The sequence below is a fragment of the Melozone crissalis genome, unplaced genomic scaffold (assembly GCF_028551555.1).
Source record: "Melozone crissalis strain CALT ecotype California unplaced genomic scaffold, PUWL_Pcris_2 ptg000027l_1, whole genome shotgun sequence".
In the NCBI taxonomy this organism is placed as follows: domain Eukaryota; kingdom Metazoa; phylum Chordata; class Aves; order Passeriformes; family Passerellidae; genus Melozone; species Melozone crissalis.
In genome coordinates, this window is record NW_026535805.1 from 75365430 (window position 1) to 75390972 (window position 25543).

At 34.8% G+C, this 25543-nt stretch overlaps 1 protein-coding gene across 1 annotated transcript in view; it reads left to right on the forward strand.

The window, feature by feature from the left end:
* Positions 1-25543, forward strand: part of PHIP (pleckstrin homology domain interacting protein) — a 109008-nt gene that overhangs the window by 74616 nt on the left and 8849 nt on the right. Inside the window, exons 22-38 of the mRNA XM_054279370.1 lie at positions 213-289; positions 961-1192; positions 4131-4250; positions 7812-7919; positions 8373-8497; positions 8695-8777; positions 11898-12009; positions 12245-12306; positions 13827-13982; positions 15914-16034; positions 17676-17801; positions 19815-19887; positions 20290-20340; positions 20645-20794; positions 22262-22414; positions 24453-24616; positions 25092-25372. Of these exons, the coding sequence (XP_054135345.1) occupies positions 213-289; positions 961-1192; positions 4131-4250; positions 7812-7919; positions 8373-8497; positions 8695-8777; positions 11898-12009; positions 12245-12306; positions 13827-13982; positions 15914-16034; positions 17676-17801; positions 19815-19887; positions 20290-20340; positions 20645-20794; positions 22262-22414; positions 24453-24616; positions 25092-25372 (2194 nt within the window). The remainder of the gene's footprint in view (positions 1-212; positions 290-960; positions 1193-4130; positions 4251-7811; positions 7920-8372; positions 8498-8694; positions 8778-11897; positions 12010-12244; positions 12307-13826; positions 13983-15913; positions 16035-17675; positions 17802-19814; positions 19888-20289; positions 20341-20644; positions 20795-22261; positions 22415-24452; positions 24617-25091; positions 25373-25543) is intronic.

Below are 25543 nucleotides of genomic sequence, written 5' to 3' on the forward strand. Positions count from 1 at the left end.
CTAAAGTCCACTAAAGTAAAGGAACTTCCTGCAAACTAAAATTCCTTTTTAACATAAAGCTTCTAGAATACCAGATGTTTATAACGCATATAAAGCCTAGAAAAGTTTTCATTCTATTGTCATATATTATAACTTAAACTCTAAAGAAAACCCTTTCTTTTTCTCTGCTTCCCTCTCTCCCCCTTCCCAATGCCCTCTGCTCTCCTTATTAGGAAGGGGAAGTAGTTGTTGCCAGTGGTGGAACATCAGAGGATGATGAAAGAGCATGGCACAGTGATGGCAGTTCTAGGTAAGTGACGGTATATATAACATACAGAGAAAATTCTTGCTAAGAAATCTTTAATAATTTTTGCTGTAAACAGTTAATGAGTAATAACTTGTGCAGATTTAGAAGAAAAAGTGAACAAGAACACGAAATTTTAAGGCTTTAATTTTCAGTCATGTTGCTAACTAAAATTTAGGGAAGGTTTTTCCTTGTTTGCTAGAAGCAGAATTGTTTTGCAGGAAGGAATTTCTTTTCAGGCATACAAACACTTCAGGCAGGTAGTAGCAGTTTCCTATGGTGCTCAGTCTGAGCTGTGATCCTTGGTTTGGAATTAAAGAGCAAATAGAGCGTCCTTTATTTTTTCATTCAAAGCTATTCAAAACCAGAAGTCTTGAAAACAATATCCAAACTTTAATGTTTATCCTCTTGAATTGATGAAGTAAATAAAAGTATTTACTTTGAGGGATGCTATAAGTTAAGTTTTTTGCAAGACCAAATGATGTCAGGGCTTTTGGTTTATTCCCATTTAAATTGTAGATAGAATATAGGGTTTTAATCATCAGGGTTTTAACTATCAAAACATTGTAGTTATCTAGACTGTTAACTGCAATTTTTTATTGGGTTATATTATGTAATCCAATGCACTTTTTAACTTTAGGGTTTCATTTCTTCTTTCTTTGTTATATCATATATAGTGACTATTCTAGTGATTATTCTGACTGGACGGCAGATGCAGGAATCAATTTGCAACCACCAAAGAAAATTCCTAAAATTAAAACAAAGAAAGCAGAAAGTAGTTCAGAGGATGAAGAAGGACCTGAAAAACAAAGGAAGCAAATTAAAAAGGAAAGGAAAAAGGGTATTGAGGAGAAAGATGGACCATCAACATCACCAAAGAAGAGGAAACCCAAAGAGAGAAAACAAAAGGTTAGATGTTTGTGTATTACAGGTTGCTCATTCCTACTGACTTAGAAATAATTGGATGAATGATTCAGTTACATATACAACTTAATATTGTCTAATTTTAAAACATATAATGACTTTTACTCTTTACAAATGGTAATTAAAGACCTCTTGCAAGACAGGTAACTATAATGATATGCTTTCTGAATATGATACATTTGATGTAAGGAGCACTTCTAATGTCCTTATCACTATCCTTACTCACACCAGAAACTTCCTTTCTGTGGAAGTAGAGTATTCAACTTCCAATACAATTGAGTATTGTTATAAAGTGCCAGTATTTTTTACAGCTGTGCTGACTTGTCTTCTTATATAATTGCAATTTTTTTTAGATCTGCACAACCGTGTAATTTTTTTCTGTCAATTCGCATTATGCTTGTCATTATTGACTCCATCAAGAGAAATATGACTTGATCAGGACTTTGTTGTTGTCTGTATTTTGTTTGCTTTCTAATATAATGTAATTACAGTTTATATCAGTACACAGAAATTTCCAGTGATTTTAGTTATTTTCAGTGTGGATTTTCAGAGGTTGTTTTGTTTTTAATTGTTAGATCTGAAAACTTCATTCTTCCTTCTTTCTTTACAGAGAGCAGAAGTGATCTATCTGGTAGATGTTAGTTGTTATTGTAAGCTTAAAGCTTCTATTTTTGCAGTACCCAAGGAAGCTAACTGTATCATCTAAACCAAGTACCTGTATTTTGTTTATTTCTTAGGTTAGGAGTCCTCAGAATTCTTTAAGATAATTATTTCAGTGTCTTAGCCCTCATTAGAAGGTAGACTGACAAAACAGCTGTTCAAACACAGAGGCTGGCACAGTGTCAGATTAGCTGTGAATCTCTGGTATGGCACACAGGATGTCAGCTGGTAATCTTTCTTCTTTCTTTTGGCTACTTTTTCTGTATTGTACACAGTCATTAGTTGCACTGTCAATACTAAGAGTATATTGCTATTCATACAATCTGAAACAAAAAGAAGGTATCAGAAGGAATAAGAAAGCAGATGAGAAAAATAGATGCTGGGGGACTTTTTAGATGATTAAAACTTCTAGTTTAGCTTTTTATTATAAAAAAACTGGTTGACAGCCTAGTATTTCTACTTAGATTAAAACTAACCAGAGTGTTTTGGGAATCTTGCATCCATTTTAGTCCCAGTTATTGAGATATGGGACATCTTTAATTTAAAAAGTACCAGGGCTAGATATTTCAGACTTTAAAAGCTGACCTGCTTATTTCTTGAGTCAGAAGAAAATATGAGGCTGGAAGTATTTTAGAAAATCATCTCTCTTTCCTCTATCCCTTGGTAGCATTAATTATACCTGTCATTCCTGACAGATGTTAGTCTTTGAAGTTTCTTGTGGTGGACATTTGACCTCCTTACTGAGCAGAGAGCTCACAGACCTTTCTGGTAGAAAGTTCTTCCTCATTCTGATCCTGATTCAAAATTAGGTCTTTCAATTGAGGAAAGAAGTTCTGAATGTCTTTGTAGCCACACATAGAAGCTTTAAAATTAAAAAAGGAGTAGAGAATATTGACATTCATCTCTATTAATGCATGGGTTTAATGATCTTGAATGGTGCTTACATTTCTTATCCTCCTCTACCAAAAATCAATCTAAAAAATGATACAGCAGTAAAGAAAGACAAGGAAGGATCACCCAGGAAGATCAAAAGTGCTGAACATTTTTTTTTCTTTAGATCAGACACAGAGGCTGACTCTTAGAAGGGAGAGAGTTTGGAAGAGATATGATGAAAAAGCTTGTATAAAACTATAATGGTTTAGAAAGGAATAAATGTACAGTGATTTCATTCCTTGTTTTGTTACAGTGAGATGTTGCACCTGGTAACACAGAAAGCTCAAAACCCCAAACCCACTTGAGTATGCAGTCAGGTAGTGAAACTAATTACTAAAGGATTTATTAAAGTTTCAGAAATTATTTAATAAAATCACTGGGAATAGTCCCTTCCTGATGAGTTACTAACTTCAAACTTCAGTTCCAGAATGTTTTCAACTGATGATTAATGTGTAAAGTTATAATAAGGGAAGGTTCTGCCTTCCCATAATTCACCAGTTGGCTAGACACTTTGCTCTGATGCAATGTATCAGTTTTTTGCAAGACAGACCTACTTGAACCTCAGAATTCACAAAGTGCTTCTATGTTATTGACTCATTACAGTAGAGATGTTCTATTTTTTTTTTTTGGTGGGCTTTTGTTTTTTACTATATGTATGCTTTTTCCTGTGATACTCACTGGTGCAATCATCACAGTGCTTTTAGTCATGTGAAACCACATTTGAATTGGTATAATGGAATTACACATGGCATATCCTACTTGCAGTCTGGAGATGCAGTCCTCCAGCAGTGGCTGAATGCAGTGGATTTCTGTACAGACATCCAGGGTTGTTTTCTGTACACACACACAAGATCCTGTTAGGAATTTCAAAGCAGCCTTGCCTGAATGGCTGTACAAACCCCTGCTTTATCTGACTTAGTGGATACAGACAAGCAGTGTGCACCTAGGATGAGCAACTGCCTTGAGTGTCATTGCTTACAAGTATGTGATGTGGAAATGCATTCTGAAAATGTAGTTGCATAGCACTTTATAGTAAATATAGTAAATGTGGATGTGCCCAATCCACGTAATTTTCACATGATTTACCTCATAAATCTTCCTACTTGTTTTGTGCAAGGTTCCTTAATTGGAGGCAGCTGTATAATTTTAGTGCCTTTTTGGCCAACGCAGCCATGTGAATTTGGTTCAAGAGAATGACATGTTTCCATTGTATCTTTTTGGGCATGAGACATAATTACCTCACACACCCCCCAAAAAAATCTCAAAAAGCAGTTAAGATTAATCCTCACAGTAACAATAATTTTGTACAAATCCTCTATGTTTTCTTCAGAGGCTGGCTGTAGGAGTTCTGGCAGAAAATGGTTTGACACTGGAGGAATGGCTGCCTTCAGCGTGGATTACAGACACTGTTCCCCGGCGGTGCCCGTTTGTCCCACAGATGGGAGATGAGGTATTGTAGTTTTTGCCTCTGTGTCCTTGCTTCTTTCAGTTCGTTTTTTGCCTTTTGTATTTTCATCTGTGCATTTTTCCTCCAGAGACTTATAATCAAAATATTTTGGATTTTCTTAAAAACATTCTTTGATCTGGTTAAAATTGCTTTTGCTTCTTTGTACTTCGAAAATATTCTGCATAGTGTTGCTTTAACTTTATATTATTATTCCCTGCTGTTGCAGTAGTGTTCCTTCTTGTATGCTATTCAGTGTGTGGATTTCCTTATGACACCTGTAGACAAGCTGTGTGAGGTGCTTTATGTTGTGAAAGTATTCCTTAATTGTAGAGCATTTAGGATCCTGAAAAACAGGTAAGAAATCAGATATGAAATTAAGTCTGGAAAACATACTTCAGTTTGGGACTTGAAAAAAAACGCCAGGAATCAAGCCTCCTGGGGAAGGTTGTGAGTTTTTTTGCTTGGTATGATTGTTTTGGCGTCATTTTTTAAAAAAAATCATTTATTTTGAAGAAAAATACTGATATTGTCCTTATCACTTGTGTTCCTGATATAAAAAGCTTCTGCTCATCTCTTACAATGGAAAACCATGAGAAAAGTTTTGTATATATGTATTTTATACAAACCAGACTGTAAATGACCCAGATGTGTCAAAATACAGTAGCAAAAGTATACCCACCAGTTTCTGTTTTGGAATATGTAGCAGGTGAACGTTACAGCGCATTCTATGAATAAGTAGTATTAGGTAGAATGCAATCTTGAAAGCCAGAGTCTGTACATGTTTCTTAAAACACCCTCAGGTTAAAATAAGAGGAAATAGCTGGCTTATGCTGTAATGGGCAGTGTGTGTTGTCTATTTGGGGAGCAGCATGTTTTCTGAGTTACTAAACAGAGTTGTCGTATAGCTCACACTTTTAGAATGCTGTTGGAGAAATATTTGACATGGCAGCAAAGTTGATTAACTTTGTTCCCAAGCTGAAGCTTTTTGTGGGCACCACCTCAGAAGCAGAATCAGGAACAGAGGTTGCATGTGCAAGCAGTTTTGTTTTTACTGGATCACTTCACTGATCAGTTCATAGCACAGTTATGCAAAAATTACATCAGCAAAGTCTAGTGAGGGAGGGAAGGAGCATTTCAAGTTGAGAGTTGCAGCTAGAGAGAATGCTTATGGATTGATATCCTCCAGGAAGCATGTTTTGGAGACTCTGCTGTTCAAAAGATCAAGTCCAAATAAATATATTTGGTGCCTGATACCATCTGGATCCAGTGAAGCAGCCAAGGATTTATCAGTACCATACTGCTCAGGAGACTTTAACATCATATTGGTTTAGTAAGATAAACAGTTGTGTTTGACTTGGCACCGGCTGAATACCACGTACAGTGTGTACTAGGAATATCTAAGTAGGGTACATCCTTTTGCTGAAAATGCTTTATGTGGGAAAACGGGAGGTTTTGTGTCCTGTGCCTAGAAAGTAGGAATAATTGCTCCAATTGAGAGTATGTTTGTAATCCAGCTGCTCTGTCTGAAATTCCATCTCTGATACTTGCCTTCCCCGGATTTGCTTAATATGTGAAAAGAAAGTATTCATCTAGAAAGTTACTTTTGACATTCACAGAAATAAAGGGTGGGCTTAATTAGAGGAATATTATGAGAAACAATATTGTGTGGCCTTCCAACACTTTGTTGGATGGTAGGTATGTTTTATAAGATTTGGGAAGGGGTATATTTAAAATTTGTTCTCAAGCTGTACAAACATGTAATAAAAAACCAGTAGTGCTATATTTAGTTACACTTAGGGTATAAGAATAGCACATACCATCCCTTTTCCCTTTCTGAATAGTCTGTGACTTGAAGAACAGTGGAAACACACCAGAGAGATGGGCTTGCAACTTTGCTGTCTGAATACCCAAATACCAGGCATGTTTGTTGGAGTGTTCTGCCCTTAACACAATAAAAACCAGTTTTGTCTGGTACTACAACAAACATGCAGAAGCAGGAATTCATCAAGCATAAAAATATTATTTCCTGGGAAAAGATATGAATTTTTTTTTTCTTTTCACAAATATCTTTGCAGTTTGTTCTTCTGCCAGAAGATGCAATGCTTAGAGTCATTTGCAAAATAAAGAATATTTTACTTCTGTAAACAGTGGGTTGAATTTATGTAGTGGTTTAGCAGAAACACTGAGTGTAGCAGAGATTGTTTGTAGCCTGTGCACTTTTTTTGTTTTGATTCAGTGGAATGTATGAGAAACAATCATCACAATGTTGAGAGTGTAATGTAAATTTGCCTTCAGATGTGTCTCAGTAGCCTCTGTTCCTTTTCCTGACAGATAGATTCTGACATTGCCTAGGAGATTCTCAATGCTTTCATGCCTTTTGTAGCTGCTGTATGTTTTGTCCCTATGAGGATATTATGCATATTGAATACTCTGAAAACAGGGATTTTTAAAAAAATGTGGTGCTGAGTTCTTAATTTAAAAAAAAAATTGACACATGACACTAAGAGTTCAGTACTCGTTAATGTAGAAACCTGGCAAAGACTTCTTTATAATGTTTTATGATACAAGTGCTTTGGCAAGTAGGTAGGAATACAAATATTAGTGTGTTTATTTGTGTATTTTAAAACTTAGAGTGATTTCTGCTCTGCTTTTTCTTGCTGTATTGGACCTTTACATTAAAGCTATCTTTCCTTTGTGCAATTAGATGGAAATCCCATGTTGGGACACTTGAAGAGGATCTTTTATTTGGCATAAATTGCACAAAGAATACAGCCATTTATCAGATCTTTGTTCTGACTAGTTTGGGGAACCTCTGTTTCGCATTTCAAATGCATTCCTTGAATACGTGTTAATGGGTTTCAGCTTACTAACTCATTACAGTGATGGCTTATTATAAAAGCATTCATCCATGTGGTATGATATATACAACAAGATCAAAGCAGAACTGGATTAGACTGGATGTCTCTGAACCATGGAAATATTTACTAGAAGGATTAAAAAAATTAATAAGTATTGGAAATGTCTATTTTAGTTTGTTCAGGCATTTGTTAGGCTACTTTTTGAGTGATATGGAAGCAAACACCAAAATCTTACCAGAACAATAACAGACTTTTCCTTCTAGAATATATTTTTTGTTTGAAAAAGATAAGCTAGATAGTGAGTTTAGTGATACTTGATAGTTAACTTTGGGCTGTCCTACAGTGATGTCTAACCAGATAGATTAGTTGTTGCTGTCATTTAATTGCTCTATGGTGCAATGATAAATGGATGGTTTTGTTAGTGATTTTGTTGGCCTCACTCATGTGTAATTTAGGGTATTTTTTTCATACAGAAAATAATGTTCTAAGTGTTTTCTGCTTTTTTTTTTAATAAATGTTTCTATAATTTTATATAATAATTCTTTTTTAATTTTCCTCCACTTAAATGTTGAGAACTCCTGACTTTGGCAGGAAAACAGACTGAAAAGTTGATGAAATAGAAAGTACACACATTGTACGACAGTGACTTTTTAGCATTTCAGCTCCACAGAGTCTTTGGAGGATAACTGTCACATTTCACTTTTAGGTTTACTATTTCCGACAAGGTCATGAAGCATACGTTGTAATGGCCAAGAAGAACAAAATTTATAATATTAATCCCAAGAAACAACCGTGGCATAAAATGGAATTGCGGGTATGACTTCTTTTTCTTTTTTGTTTCTAACTTAATATTTAAAAAACCCAAACAACCCCCCCCCAAACAAACAAACCCAAAAAACTAACAAAAACCACAAACAAACAAACAAACCTAACTGGAAGTAAGTCCCTGATACAAGTAAATCTAGTGCTCTTAATATTGTAAGATAAGGGGAAAAATTTGACTTATAGCCAAATGAAATCAGACCTTAAACTTTAATACTTTTTGTATCAGCTTGAGCAGATAAGATGGTTATACTTCATAGCAAAATATTTTTCAAGCATATTGCATTGTGAAATGATAGCTCATTGTGAAAGACTAAATTTCAGCTTCTTGATTTTTACATGATCTGGCAGAAATATAGTACATTCAATATACCCATGTTTTCATGTTTCAGAAAGCTATTTCAATTAACTTCAGTGATGGTACATAGTATTTTATTTATTCTAGGAGCAAGAGCTGATGAAAATAGTTGGGATTAAGTATGAAGTTGGATTGCCTACTCTCTGCTGTCTTAAACTAGCTTTTCTTGACCCTGATACGGGTAAACTGACTGGAGGAGCCTTCACCATGAAGTAAGGAAAGCAATGCTGTATGCAAATTAGGGGTTTTCTCGGATGGGGATGGCCGGGGGGGTGTTGAGGTTGAAAGTGGAATGATTACATAAATATTGCCTTGTGCTTTTCAAGTGTTGATTTTGAAGTGTTAATTTTATGCTGTTTATGCTTTTGCTGGTTTATTGCTTAATAGTTGTGTGTTCTGTTGTAATTAGGTACCATGATATGCCAGATGTCATAGATTTCCTAGTTTTGAGGCAACAATTTGATGATGCAAAGCATAGGCGATGGAATATAGGTGAGTTGTGGGGAAAGTTGTGTGCTGTGGTTTCGTTTGTTTTTCTAAGTGTCTACCTATTTTCATGATAGCTTTCTTAATAGTAGATTATGATAAAGAAATCCTAATGCTATACTGAAGTCAGAGAGTAAACTCTGCCCATAGTTAGCTGGAGAGTTCTACATAGTCCTTGACCAAAGTGGCAGCAAGCAAGCTAAATATTGCAGGTGATCTTTAAAAGAAAGTACAAAGAAAATGTCAGTTGTATATTTGCAGAGGGAATAGTTAGGGATAGGTTTTAGGAATGTGGTGTTTGTTGCTAGCTGAAAACTTCTTGTAGCCTATATATTGTTTTTTTTTTTTTTTTTAATTGAAGGCCCTCCTGCAACTGCATTGCTACTAGGATTATTTTTTATCAATTTCTGAAATTTCTGCTGAAAACATGGGAATAATTTTTCAAAAATTGCAAATTGATGTCTAGGTTATACAAAAAGAATGCTCTTTCCATCTTCTTATCCTTTTTTAATTCTTTTCTAAACCCTATGGTTTAGCTTCACTGAAGTGTATATAGTTATAATTTGCTGTCAAGTGATGAGGGAATGACTTGGATTCTTTTTAGTTTGCCTGTGCCCAGTTATTTTGGAGTACTGGATATTGGAACAATGCCCATGACTGGTAGGTCCTCCAGTCAGATCTATTTCCAAGTCATCTTTTCCATATGATGACAAAGATCATCTTTCAGCTGTGGAATGAATTAATCTCCTGTCCTTTGATAGCCTTAGGTTGTATGCCTCTGCAGTATCCTTAGGTTAGCTACTTTACATGTATAAATTACATGATGCCATAGGAATAAGTTCCATATCATCTCATACTTTGCACTATGTTGTCTGAAAGACAGCTCATCTTCAGTTCTACAGGGAAGTTGGTAAAGACCCCAGACTTGTGATCCAGTAAGAAATGTAAACCTTGATTTCCTCTCCAAGATCATTTCAGTTTAAAGCTCTCATAAGTGACAAGGTTGATGAAGATCTACTAATAGGTCACTAAGCTTTGCTCTTTCCTTATGGTTATGGATCTGCAGTCTTATCCTCCTCTGCCATGCCATGTTTTGGCACAAAATCATTGCAGCAGCAGCAGAATGATTGCCATAGCTTGTTTGTGAACAGCCTAGCCAGGCTTCCTGAGCTGATGCTGTATTTCAAGAAACTTCCAGTCTGGAATAAATCCAAGCTACACAGAAAGTATTGGAAGTACCAGGACCTTTTATCAAGCTTCCAATGCATATAATGCAAATTTTTGTTGTTGTCTTGCCTTTGTTTTAGGGAAGAATATCTGTGTATCTATTATATCTTTTAATATTAAATTTATATAATTGTATGAATCCTTTTAGAAGGAACAAACATAACATTTAAAATTACAGGTTCTTATTTGCATTCAGATTCTATTTACTGCATATCTTTATCTTACTGTAGTTAACCTTCAAGTTTAACTATAGTAAGATATATTTAAACTTCTATCAGTTTAGCCCAAGTATTAAAGAGTTTAATACTTGGGCTAAAAGCTACCCCAGTAGTACTCCTGCAGCTTCATGTCTTAGACAGGTGTGCTTGCCTGTCTCTTACATAGCAGCCACTGTGAGTTGCACATACATTTTTTGTTATCTTCAAGTGAGCATTATGCAGGGATACTCAGTTCTGGAAAATTGCACTAGAGCCACCTTCTTCTAAAGGATTTTTGAGTGCTTCCTGCATAGATGAGGTAGCACAGAGAACATGGGGAAAGCAGAGATGTGGGAGATGGTTCTTTCACTCATGTTGTTTTCTGCTTTAGCATTCTGTCTGTAGGAATGCTGTGGGTCTTGAGAACTTAGAAGCAGCTGCCAGTATATGCCTCTTTAAGTGGTTTTGATCTGCTTTATGTTCAGCTCAGTGAAGCCACTCCTAGTTGTACCTATGGATGTTTCTTTGTAAAACTGATCTCTAGGGAAGGCTATATTAGAAAATGGTAATTTTATAGCTCTTCAGAAAATAAATTATTCTTTCAAAATAAAACATCAGCCCTTATTTACATTTTTGATCTTTCATTTCACGTATTTCTGGTTTACTTGGTTCTATTCAGCACAATTATGATTATTAATAGAAGCTTATAATTGTCCCGTATTACCAGTGATCCATTAAATTCGATTTTTTTTAAATGCAGTAAAGAAAGCAGACCATTTTTGAGAATAGATTTATTTCCTATTATTTCAGACAACTTCAGCAAGCATTTGGGCAGAGGGTGGATGTATTGAAATGGAACAAATACTGCAGCAGCTGAGAGTGTGTATATATTCAAATCCCACATAAAAATGTGTAGTTCTTGGAATCTCAAGCTTAAATTACATTTTTTCTTATATTGAACAGAACACTACACTAAAATTGTTTCTTAAGTTTGTGGCATGTGTTATAGAAAATGTTAGCATTTATGATGGTGTGTAATACATGCATTCTCATATGTAATTTTTTTTAATAATGTTTCTGACCTTTTTTCTCAGCTGCATGAATGTTTTGTGGTAGCGAAGCCATTGCAAGTCACAGTAAATTACTTTGCTAACCTTTTGAGCAAGCTTTAATAAATTTTATTCTATTATCAGTCAGATTGCCTGCATAGTAAACAGAATGAACCTCTTGAGTTACATTTGCATTGCTGAAAAAGCACTTCAGAAACGAAGGAGGACGAGCTCAGCAGCTTGTAAAATATTCCCCATACAGAAGTGTCAGTGCTCAGTTATTTTAAGGTAGCATGTAGCATTTAATGCAAGTAGATTTGAGATTTAAAGGAGTCTTATAGCATTGAAATGTCTTACCTTTTATATGAAATTAAGAAATAAATTCATAAGTAAAGAATATGTAGGTAGATTTGCAAATCATTATTTTTCTAAAATGCCATATTAGCTTTCATTTTGGTTAAAAAACGATCTTCAAAAAGAATGTAATAGTTTTGTTAGTTTTTAACTGAGCATTTACTCATGCTTGCCTGCTGAGGCTGTAAATGTTCAGAAGGATTTCTGTATTCAGGATCAAGCCAGATATATCTACACCTGCTTTTCTGGGAGGGTACATGCCTTATATTGATGAAATGGTTTTTTTTGTTCTTACCTAGGTGATCGTTTCAGGTCAGTGATAGATGATGCTTGGTGGTTTGGAACAATTGAAAGCCAGGAACCTCTTCAGCCTGATTATCCTGATAGCTTATTTCAGTGCTACAATGTCTGGTTAGCAAATTTATCTTCAATCTTTTTTATGTTAATTAGTTCCTTCATTTGAAGTACTGACTGAGAAACTTACTTTCATTAAATTCAGTCATGCATTTCACTGTACCAGTTTATTCTGTATAATATACAGAATATAATATTCTGTAGTGTATAAATTACAGTTTTGTTACAAACATTAAATAATTACATTGTTGAAGCAATATTAGTGGATAATTTAAGTGTGGTTATTTTTAAGCTGGGACAATGGTGATACTGAGAAGATGAGCCCTTGGGACATGGAGCTGATACCAAGTAATGGTATGTTACCTTATTAATATAATTTGCTTTACAAGTGTATTTTAAGAAGAAAAAATATGTTATATGGTTTTACATAAACAATCCTGTGTTTTGGGGGGAGGGGGAAGAAGGCCCACAAAGCAGTTGCATTTAAAGAATATCTTTAAATCAATTAATAAACTAAAAGGGAATCAAGATAAAAGAAATGGGAAAAACCAGCCATGCTAGATAAACTGAGTGATGTTGAAAATAGAAATAATACAAAAATTGCTATAGATAATGTGCAGTTAAACTTAACTCTTTGTACAATTATGAAGATAAACCTATGCCCAAGGTCAGCTTGAGGAAACTGCTGCTTTAAGATATGCCAGCATTTCTGCAGACATTCAGTGCATTGCAGATGCAACCTGTGCCTGTGAGAGAGTTTGGTAATAGCAGCATTTTCCTCTCCCTCTGGCCCAGCACATGTAGCAGATACACAGGCTGCAGGGTGGACAGCATAGCATGGACACTATTCACATGTTCACAGCTTGTTGGTTGGTTGCTTGGGTTTTTCTAAGACTTCTTAGAACTCTTGTTAAAAAGCAAAGCAGAATCAGCATTTTTTCCTTGTGTTTTCCATGAAACATTTGATTATATTGTCTCTCGAAAGTGAGCATAAATAATTCTTAATTATTCTAATTGTAATTGTGTTCATTTCAACTTTTTATTTTGGTTCAGTCCTTCTTTTAATGGGTACCTCTTTATCATAAGTAAAAGACAGGTGTTAGAGTGATAACATGATTAAAATAAATAATTAAAAATGAGTGCCTCTGTTTACTTTTTAGTCGAGGCCAGTTCCTGTTGTCTTAAGAAAGGAAAAATAATTTTCAGATAATATTGATTAAGATAACTAAACCTGAATCTGATTTTTTTGCTATATTCACAAAATCAACTTTTGTTAAAAATTGTTAAGAGGACTGCTTAACATCCTACTTTAAAAATCTACTGTTATAATATAAATTGTCAAAACTGGTAGGTCCTCAAGGATTCTAAGGTGATGAGACTATTAATTTGCATACTCAGGAGCAGTCATTTTAGCATTTGACCTCAAAACTGTGGCAATGTAGAACTACTACCTGGAGAATGTTTTAGCAGCAATGTCAAAGTTGTCTTAAACTATCTGGAAATCATCCACCATTCCTTACCAAAAGAACTTATTGCCAAAAATACTGGCTTTTAAACACAGAATACCTCCAAAACCAAAACACAAGTTTTAACTGTGATAAATGAGTGTCTGACTTGGTTCTAAAATAAATTTTAAAATTAGTATTTGTATTTTCAGGGAGGATCTCTACACCAAACTGCATTGTAAGCATTTAAATGTAACACAGCATAATATACAGAAATGATACTGGATACATCCAAAATGTCTTTGAGCAAATCAAGGGCTATGCATTTATAAAAATGATTTCATTATATCTTTGATTTACAAGTATATGTATTACACAAGATACAAACATTGATGTTTGATTTAATTTAATTTTCGTGTTTTGTTCCAGCTGTATTTCCAGAAGAACTGGGAACCAGTGTTCCTTTAACTGACGATGAACGCAGAACACTGCTCTACAAACCTTTGGATGGAGAGTGGGGTTCCAGGGCCCGAGATGAGGAGTGTGACAGAATTATTGCAGGGATAAACCAGCTTATGACTCTAGGTAAATTCTGAATACTATGTGTATGTTTGTAGTTGATGTTTTTCAGACTATGATCATGAGCACTTCTGAAATTACCAAAATGAATGTGATAAAATACACAACAAAACTGTCTCATTGAACATTTTTGAAGTTTTTTTTTATAGTGAGTACTTATGAAACCTACATTTTTTTTTGTTTCCCAAGGTAACCGTTGTTTTTTGGTAGATAGTTTGACATATGCTAGGGGTTTGGGTTTTATATGTTAAAAGCAAGTTACTTGAGTTTTTAACTTTAGCTACCAGAATCTCCTGTTGGGGTTAAAATTAAAACCTTTATGATTAAGTGAATATTAACTACATTATGGACATATGGGGGAGGAGGAAAAAAGCATAGATTTACTTAGATAATGAATGGATAATGTGTGGATTCTCCCTTTGCTAATTCCTGATTTCTTCCCCACATTTCTTTAATTACATAAAATGTTGAGAGCAAAGTAATTGATTTACCTTAGGAAAGCTACTTCCCATTTAGTTGTGGAACAATTTTTCTTTATAGGCAGCTTCTGAAAAAGTAATTGTTAAAATGTTTAACACATTGCTGCAAAATTTACCTGATCACAGATGGATGTCTGGATGGAGATCCATCAGTAAATACAGGCTGAATTATAAGTCTTCTGTATGTCTTTATGGGGATCAAAAGATGTTCAATCAGCAGTCATAGGTTTTGGGCTAACAGTGGTCATGCATGAAATATAAAAGTCACAGATACTTCATTTAACTGATTTTTGAAGCACTTAATGCAAAGTAAGATTTGTGTTTCAAAAAAAGCCAAAAACCTCTCAACTCTTGAAATAATTCTGATTACCTGTATATTCCATATGGTTTCTTTGATGATATACTGCATAAGAAGCCTCCCTTTGCTTCCTAAGCAAAAGGGTTATCTGTATAGTGTAGTAGGACAAATTAGAGATTTCTGTTGAAAAACCCTAAAACTCTGAGGAAATGAAATTTGAGTTGTTTTTGCTGTGCCATCTAAGAGTAATAATTTTATATATTGCATTATGGTGTATGGTAGAGCACTCAGTTTGGGATTCAGCTACAGCAGGTGTGGTGCATATTGGTACAAAGTAGCAGTTGCTAGGACATTCAGAAGAGTAAGTAAACAGCTTTAAGAAGAAGAGCAGTCTTTTTAGCAGCAGCATATTTTCTGTTTTTAAAGACTTTTGATACTTTTAAAGATGATTTTATGATTTTGTATTGCAGTATTTTTTCCTTGAGATACAAGACGTTAGAATGATGTGTCTAAGCCCTCATGATGATTTTAAGTACAGGAGGGAAAAAGCAAGGTTGTTTAGGTGCACAGATTAAATTACACAGCAGTCCTCTAGCACTATATTGGATAGATTTTGGAAGGCTTCCTTGCTTTTAGGTAGGGACAGGAATGAGTGTTTCTGTTTACTTTGAGCATGGATTTTACCCACATCTTACAGAGGCTGAAATAGCACTGTAGCTTTTATAGCAGGAATTTAATGTATTGCTTTGTTTAAAGATGTGAGAGTGGCAATATAAAGTGAAATGAAATGAGCCTGTGCTGTAAATAATGATACTGAATTGCATGCCTTCATCTGTGTATAATTTTTATACTTTTCAAATGCATATATTTCAAATGTGCACTTGGCTATGCCTTTGGGGAGTGTGGTGCTTCATGCATAACATAACGGGCACCCAGTCACTGCAGCAATGGGATGTACAACAGAACCTCAGCAAGCACTCTAAATAGGATATCAGTAATCATTTGGAATATTTAGTTACTGTTATTTTTGGGAAACTGCTGTGCATGTCAAACAGGAAGAAATAGCTTATGTTGCAGGGGGATGAATCTCAAAACTGCTATGGAACTTTGTGTTATATAACACTGAGGGTTTTGTGGTTTGCTTGTTTTTTTTCACCTAGATATTGCTTCTCCATTTGTGGCACCAGTGGATCTTCAGGCTTACCCAATGTATTGCACTGTTGTGGCATATCCCACAGACCTCAGTACCATTAAACAAAGACTGGAAAGCAGATTTTACAGGTGAGACCATTTCTCAGTTCTGCTGTGATCTACCAGCAGCTTTATTTTTGTTAACTTTCTGTCTTGCCATACAAACTAGGAGGTGGGCACGGGTTTGTGCTTTTATTTCCTTTCATCTTCTATTCTTGATCTAGGTTTCCATTTCCTAAAACTCAACAAAGGATTGAACACCTCCAAAATGTATTTTAGAATGACATGGCATTCAAATTCCTGATTATGTAAATGACTTGTTCCATGTGAGATTCAAATTTACAGGGTTAGTAAAGTAACTTTTAGTCCAAAGGATAAAGTTTCCACTTAATAATTTTTTAAGTACTTTCAAAATTTAATAAGAGAGATGTTAGAAATATCTCAAGTGGTTTTTTTGTCCTGATGTGCTTTAAAAAATATTTTTATATCACTTGAACAGCTACACAGAATCTGACTTCTTGAATTATTGGAGTTGAACTTCTGAGTTGTTGTACAGCAACAAAAAAGTTTATACTTTTTGATACTGTTTTGATATTTTCTTAAACTGTGATTTCAATTGCTGTGGGTTTCTTTTTTTTTAGTAACTACCTATATAGGAATATAGTTCTCTAAATTACTTCAGTTTCCTTGAGTTTTTGTTCTATTTTTAAAATCAGTGTTGCTTTAGTTTATTTTGAATAAATATGGATAGATTTTGTTTTGGGCCAAATTTCAAAATTAATTTTTTATGCTTTTTACATGCTAAATGAAGATTGAATTCTAAACTAGATTTGCTTTTTCATTTTCAAAATAGCACCTCTGTTTTTTATCATTCTATTGCAATATTGAATTCCCTGTTTATTGTGTCATATGAGGTAATTCAACTTTCTCTTCTATAATGCACTGCTTTGCTGTCAGATAGAGAGAACTTTTTGCTGGATTTTGTTTCTATTGTCAAAAGAGAAAGCAGTTATTTTTGGTAATCAACACACCTTAAATAAATGGGCTTTTTTAGTTTGTAATATTGCTGAGGCCTAGTTAGGTAATAAGCAACCATATTGTTGCACTTTGCAGTAATTTATATTTATATTTATATTTAGTGGATTGTTCAGATCACTTTTGATCAATTTTGATTTTTGGTGGTTTTTCATGACGTTTACCTTAAAACTGTAACTTTTATGCCATCAGTCATTACTATTTTCTTATTTTACCTTTTTTTTAATATTTGGATCTATTTTTTCAGTTATTCTGCTTTTGTGCATAATATTTTATAATGTGACCATTCTATAGTTAGGTTATTAAATCAGGAGAAATCTGATTGTTGTCTGTCAGAAAAAGGTACACTGTAAAACATTTTTATTACTATTTTGTTAATCCTTAACTGAGTTCACAGGCTATGTAGGATGGGTTATATATATCATAAAGGAAAAATAAAAGCTGAAGTGAATATATGTTCTTAAAGCCATTTGTAGAGATTACCACAGAACATAACATAAGAATGGGAAGCCAGAGGAAGCTGCCTGCTGCTGGTCACTCAGGGCAGCATATCCGATGTGCACATTTTCTGATGTAAGGAAAAACAATGGTGAATGAGAAGAGGGCTGTAAGGTCTTTTCCCCTGTTCATATATATATTGCTAGAAGCTGCCCTTATTTCTTTTTCCTTTTCTTTCCTGTAACTGTTTTGATACAGGCGCCTTTCTTCGTTAATGTGGGAAGTGCGGTACATCGAACACAATACTCGCACATTTAACGAACCTGGAAGCCCTATTGTCAAATCTGCCAAATTTGTCACAGATCTTCTGCTACACTTCATAAAGTGAGTTGCTTAGTAGGTCTGTTGTTTATTCCTATCTCTTATCAAGGCAAGAGCCTTTTTAGATCGGAATTTTAAAGTAAGATAGTTCTGCACTTTAAATAAACCTGTTGTCTGCTGTTGGGGCAGAAAAGAATAGAGCTTATGTTAACAAAGAATTCATAAGTTTGCAAAACAAGTTTTGTAATACATGGAAAGGCATATATTGGCAAGGCATTTTATTTTGAGAGACTTTCTCCTAAATGATTAAAATGGGTTTGAGTTCATGGAGTTACAGATCTTCATGGAGATACAGATATATTCATTGGTAAGTTAGGAGTTCTAACTTACCAATGTAAGTTGGTTGTTTTTGAGGTTGAATACTGGCTATGGTAGCATAAATCTGAAATCTAGACTACAATTTATAATAGGTTTGAAAATTATGTTTGATATGCATGCAAAGTAAAAATTAAAGGCTTTGTAGTCAACTGAAGTTGTAGCTGTCTTTCAAACATTCTATTATTATCTATAGACTCAATGACAAATATTTAAGATTTTTCATTGAGTTGACACATCTACAGAGCTGAAGTTTGTAAGAAGTTACTGTGCCCACAGCCTTGGTTTGCTCATACACAGTGAGCGCTGCCGTTTCCACCTTGCAGACACAGCAAGATACTTCATTAGTTTAACAAAAATTGTGACATTTTTAGTGATTTCACTTGTCAATGTTAAATTGAATCTAGTTCTTTTTTATTTTGTGTGTTCTTAAAAAACATTAGAACTCTGTTTAGTATTTGGAAATCTAGGACTTTGAGTCCATAAATAAATCTTCAATTTCTCTAGTGCCTGTGATTTCTAATATTTGCTGGAGAATGTAAAACACTTAACTACTTTAGACATTAAAAGTTTTAGTGAAGTATATACCATTAGGAACAGATGCATATCTAAAGGGTTTTTCTGTTACTAATTTTCTTTAACATCTTTGTCCTACATGGTTTTTTTTCTGATTAATTAAGCAGCTCAGGGTTTTTCAAAGTGTATGTAGCTCAGAGTTTTTCAAAGTGTATGTTTTTAATTGGCTTAGTTAAATTAGTGGATATTCTTGGATATTCTTATTTAATAATGGGCTATAGCTTGACTCTATGAATATACTAATTTAAGTGAACTAGCAATTCATGTAAAGCCCAGGCTTTATGGTTGTAACTGTAAGGTAGAAGACCTAGACAATGGAAAGCAAAGCCCATGGTTCTAATGAGAATGAAATATCTCGATGCCTCTGAGAATATATGTCTTAGTTTCTTACATCACCCAAGTATCTTAAAGAGCTGAAGATGGGCAGTGGGTGTTGCAGTTAGTTTATCTTTTTTACCTTTTCTCACACACAGCTATTCTAGTGGTAATGGCAGTAGCCTGTATTAGGGATTCTGATTCCGTGTGGAGTTGCTGAGTGTTTGCAGTTACAAGTGGTAAAAGTGTTACAAACCACTTTTCTTCCCAGTGGTTTGTATTGCTACATAATAGAACACCTTTGAGCTTTCCTTTCTAAGGAGCTTTAGGTGTTAATCAAGAATTGAGAATCAGCGTGTTCTGCTAAATTCATTATGCAGGTTTACACAATAACAGTGTTGGTCCTTCCATACGTGCATTTCAAATGTCATAGATTGTGAGTGCTAAATAAAATTATTAAATTGCACTTTTGTACAATAAATTTACTGTAATGCTCCTTAAAAAACTGCAAGCCTCAAACCTTTTATATAGTACAGGATTAGATTTTTCTGATGCTGGCAAATGCATGGTAAAGGATTATGATTTTTAATTTTAAAACATTCACACTGTTAAGTGATCTATATTTTACAAGTTTTTGAGCAGGTGGTTAGCTTGACTTATTGCTTCAATTCTCTTAGTATTCATATAGCACTAAACACATTCTCAATTTATTCGGAGATGGCTTCATAAATATTTTGCTTTTCCTAAGCAAATTACAGTTGTTTCCACAGGTGATAGAAAATAAATGTTAGCTTCTGTTTCTTTTTACAGAGACCAGAGCTGCTATGACATAATTCCATTATACAACGCAATGAAGAAGAAAGTGTTGTCTGACTCTGATGAGGTAAGTGGTTGTGTCCTGGGCATTGGCATTGATACACTGGAGAAACCAGACTGCTGTCTGTCCTGTACTGACCAAAGTACTGCTTTCAGTCACTGCTGGGAAGTGGAGTGTACTTTTCTGTCAGTACAACATTTCTTCTTGTCAGCTGGGAAACTGGGTGAAAATCCAGCCTCCTCTCTTCCTTTAGTGCAGAGAGCTTTAATAGTTTGCTGGAGGATGCTGCTTAGATTTCTGAGAGGTTCTCAAAATTGACTGTCATATGAAATGCTTCTCAGAAGGATGTAGGACTGTAGGTAGGACTGTAAAGACTCAAATTATAAGTTTAGAATATAAAAAAACTCACCTACTCATATATGCTTATATTTTTTAACCTTTTTATGCGACTCATTATCTTGCTCAAAGGAAGAAGAGAAAGACACAAATGTGCCGGGGACTTCCACTAGAAAAAGAAAGGTAAATGTTTTAAAATTTTTTAATTTATATTTTTAGTGCTACATTGCTGAAATTGCCTTGTTTATATTGTATTTGTAAATAATGGAATGTAAAACTGACTATTTCTAGTATTGTGTAATGTCAGCATTTTGAAAGTTTTGAACTTTGTGATATGTTGTTCTACTGAACTGTTCAATGTAAAAGTATTTCTGTCTCTGCTGCTGCATGTTGTGAATTCATTTATATCCTGTGGGGTAACTGTCCCATTGATTTTGTAAAAGCAGCTAGTTTATTTAATGTACACCGGGCAATATTGTCATTTCAGGACCATCAGCCAAAGCGGCGGCTGCGTAACAGGGCTCAGTCATATGACATTCAGTCATGGAAGAAGCAATGCCAGGAGCTGCTCAATCTCATTTTTCAGTGTGAGGACTCTGAACCATTTCGACAACCAGTGGATCTTCTTGAGTATCCAGTGAGTATTTTAGAACAAGATGACTGGTTATAATCCAGTTGTTAAGTGGTGGGTTGGTTTGGTTTTTTTTTAACTTTGACCATTTCTTTAGCTCAATTGAAACTTCAGGCAGCTGTAGTGACAGAATTCTTTTCAGCACTTCATTGTCACTTTTAAAATAATGTTTACTGTTTTTTTTCAATGAATTTCTAAACAAATAATACTTCTCTGCTCTCTCATACTTTTGTTGGAAAATATTTTATATTCAGGGATGCTTATGTTATTAAATAGATTACAGCTTTTAAAGTAAATGACAGCTTTTGCAATTAAGATGTCTCTCCTTTCCTGACTGAAAAATGGTCATATATATGAAATGCATATATTTGGTTGCTGCATGTGATGTGTTGTCAAGGATCATTGGTTTCATTTCAGAGTATAAAAACTAAAAGTAAGATTATATGAAAACTTGGAGTAATAAAGCAAATATTTTGCTTGCTTTCCTTCTACTGTATCTTAAATTCTGTAAAATATTATTCTAGAGTGATTAACTTGGGCAAAATTAACTGTCTCAATTAGAGAAAAGAAATGCTTCTTTTTCAGACATCACTAGTAGATCTGTCTTGGTACTTCTGCAGCTGCTGGGTACCATTATTTTTTATGTAACCTAAACTTTATGCTGTGGCCAACTGCAAGTAGCCCTATATATCTGAGATCCTCAAATGAGCTGATAGAGAGCACTCTGCTAGGCTTAGGCATGAAACACACTGGTCCCTGGTGTCACAAGCCTGTTTAACATGCAGAGGCACTCCTGTAGCTTCTGTTTGCTCTCACAGATTAACTAAAACTTGTTGGTTAAATTTGGTATTTAAGCTTTTCCTTGTGTGAACATGTCTCTGTTTCTTCCATTGTCTGGGAAAAAAATCTCTGTCATTGGCTTGACTTGGGTCCTGCCTAAGCCTGTGGAGTTTTTGATACTTCATTACATTCATAGATTTTTGGGTCTCCATTTAGGAAACTGCTCAGGTTTCAGAAAGGATGTGATAAGCCTCTGATCAGGCTCAAGTATTCAAACTTCACATTTTAAAGCTAATATGTGAGAACAGTATTAGTCTTAGTCCTAAGTTTGAGCTTCTAAGCTGCCCAGAAGGCTTGTAGTCACACTTTCATATCACTGTTATCTTCATGTCAGTGTATCAGTAATGCAACCCTTAGGACACCAAATTCTGAGCTCTGCATTTCAGTAAATAGGTTTATAAAATGAATTAAATAATCTATCAGTTAACTTCTAACCTTGACCCTGCTGAGTATGTCTGTAAGGGAGTTATGTTGTATATTAGTGGAAAGGGGGAAAATATCTTCAGCAGTCTTCCATACCTATTCAAAGAGGACATTTTGCTTAAACAGGTTTATCAAACTCATCCTAATGAAAATTAGATATTCAGGCTTGGGAGAAAAACTGTAATAAATTGCTTTGCTATTTCCAAACAGGATTATAGAGATATTATTGACACTCCTATGGACTTTGCTACTGTTAGAGAAACACTGGAAGCTGGCAACTACGAGTCACCAATGGAGTTATGTAAAGATGTGAGACTAATTTTCAGCAATTCCAAGGCCTATACACCAAGTAAAAGATCAAGGGTAAGATTTTATTGCTTTTCATTGTTGTTGTTTGAAAGAACATTTATCTCTGAAAAATATAGGACTGTAAAAGCAGAGAGACAGTGTAATTTGATTGCTTTTAAAAAACAAGTTTCATTATTTCTGATCTTAAAATATTAATATTTCTGAGAAAATATTACAGCTTTGTATTTGAAGAGAAAGGAATGTGTGCTTTTTAAATATCAAAAGTTCTGATGTTCTGCATGTGTGTTTCAAAAGTAAATATTAGAAAGTGGGTCTAAATGGAAAAGCACGTGGAAAAAAAGTTCTATAGAAGCAGGATTATGAGTAAAATAGTGAAATTTAACCAGTATTTTGGGGAAGAAACCAGATTTTCATAAGAAATACCCCGGGAGCCTCTCTACTTTGAAGGTTGCCCCAAACTGAAATATGCAGGTATAGACAGATGAGGATGTTGAAATTCTCTGCTGTTCACTACTGTGCACTAGGATTGTAATGAAGCTCTTAGGACTTCTGGGAAACAGGACAGTTTACACAAAGTGTCAGCTTACAAAGCTCTTTGTACTGAGATGTCCTGCTAGTAGTAGGTGCAGTGTCTGATAGCAGTTAAACCATGGATGCATATTTACATGGGTTCAAGGCTTCGGTGTAGCTTTTCTTCTACTAATGTGTGTTAGGTTTTAAGAGCAGAATTATTAACAGCTTTTATGTTGGGCTGTTCTAAATAGCAAGTTAATCATTAGGACTTCATTGTTTTAAGACTTGGGCACAAATTTCTTAGTAGGTAACTAGCAGGATCAGTGATTACTCTCCAGTCAGTAGCAGACAGGCCCACTCTCTGTTGAGGCTGCCATAACCTATAAAAGAATTACTCTGTTCAGTTGCAGCAAATGGCAGGGCTTTTGGGGCAGGTCTGGATTCTTTTGTGGTTTTTCTTTCTCTCCTTGACCTCATCATACCTGACATTATCTTTAGCTTTGTGTGGTTTTATAGATTCTTTTGACATTTTCATTTCTTTCATGTTTCATCCAAACACACAGATATAGTAATAAATTTGTCTTTTTTGTTTTACTCGGAAGTGGAAGGTTCTAATGTCAAGAGTTTTAATATTCTAGAACCTATGTGCTTTCAGTGCATGCAATATGTAGTTGAATGTCATGTTTATACTATGTCATGCACTTATATTTTTAGCATCTTACTTTATGTCACTGATGCTTATTTGAACCGTAAACTGATGTCACTGATGCTTTCTTGATCAGTAAACCTAAAGTCATCAGCTTGTTTTTTGCTTAGCACATCAGACTCACATTCCTTTGCATGCTATCACCAGTCACACATGCAGAATTTGCAGTCAAACCTGTTGAGTCTGGTGCTCAGATGGTTTGGTGTGGCATTAAGTAGGCACTGGTTCAATATTGTCTTTGTCTTTCATTCAAGGTGCTGTGTCTCCTCAAAGTACAGGTCACTAATTCTGTTTCCAGAATAGCAGCTGTGCTCAAATAATTACTTATGATCTAAACTGAATTTGGGAGTTGCTGTAAATCATCCAAGTCTAGAGATAGGAAAAAAAAAGTGCACCTACATAATTCCAATACATTTATTGTACCTCTTGCAGCCAACTTACTTGTGGTATCAATTCATCTATAAAAGGAATAGAGTGTTCAAATATAGGATATAAGGATACAAGCTAATAGAGCAGAAAATAAGATTTCTTGACCCTAGGTATGATACAGCAAAATTACCTTAAGGATCTCTCTTTGTGATTTCTGTTGAAACTAGAAAGGGATACAGTCTAGAAAGGCAATTGAAAGACTTGTTTTTCCAATTCTTCGTTTTCTGTGTCATCTTCAGTTGTGATACACTTTTCAAAATCATGAAAATTGTTAAAGCAAATCTACACATGGGTTAGCATATATTTATTGAGGCAGATGGTAAATTTCCCTAAAACATTTCTATATAAAAAACTTTTTACTTTTCTAGCTGTTGTTTAGTGATAAATAAGTAAAGGGACACTTTGGAAAAGTATCAAACTTGTTTACTGGCTTTTCCTTTTCAGATCTACAGCATGAGCTTGCGCCTTTCTGCTTTCTTTGAAGAACACATAAGTTCTATTTTATCAGATTATAAATCTGCCCTACGCTTTCATAAAAGAAATACAATAAAGAAACGAAGGAAAAAAAGAAGTAGAAGCAGCTCAGTTTCCAGTAGTGTTGCATCCAGGTACATGAATTCCTTTACAGTATTCATGAAATGCTGTGAAATTTTGACATACCTAAACAATAAAACTTAGTGTGTTTTTTTCTTAATACTTCCTTTACTATTCCCTATATTGCAGAATGGTAGCTTTGACATGCAAGTCCCTATGATGTGGAAGAGTTTTAAACTTTACTTAGAGCTATCCTAGTGTAAGTGCTTAAAATTCAAATAACTGCTAAATGTGTACAGTAAAACAGCATCGTTAGGATAGTGATGGCATCATGCTTTATCATATAACTATAGTATTTATTGTAAAGATTCACTTTCCAGAAGCTCACAACTTACATGAATTTCCACAGTAAATGCCATATTTTTAACATACTTCATGCAGAGGTGATTGTTTTACTCCCACAATCTCAGACACTAGCATTTAATTTTATTTATTCCTGTAAAATGATGAGATGGTCATCCAGGATACAAATTGTTACTCCTTTTGCAGCCCTGAAAGGAAGAGGAGATTAATAAAACCTCAGCTGAAGGCAGAAACTTCTGCCACTTCATCATCTTCTGCACCTGCACGGTCGACAGCACCGCGACACGCTCCGCCTCAGATGAACGGAAGGGCCGCCGAGGCCGCCTCCCTCGTGCGCACTCGGAGCAACAGGGGGATAACGGACATGGCTGTCACAGAGCAACCTTCCACCTCTTCAGGAGCAAAGCCTTTAACTATAAAGCCTTTAATTGCAAAGCCTAATACTACTGCAGGGTCAGGAAAGTCAGGCAAGTTGGGGTGCTTTTGGTTTTGGTTTTCTATGAATTAAGCCATGAATGTTTTTGAAGATAAAACTGGCTCTTTGGAAATCTAGTATATTTGTCTCCATTAAGACTGGTTCTGTTTTCAAACTGATGGGCCTTTGAGGCTCTTCAGAGGAAAATTGAACAAGTTAGGCT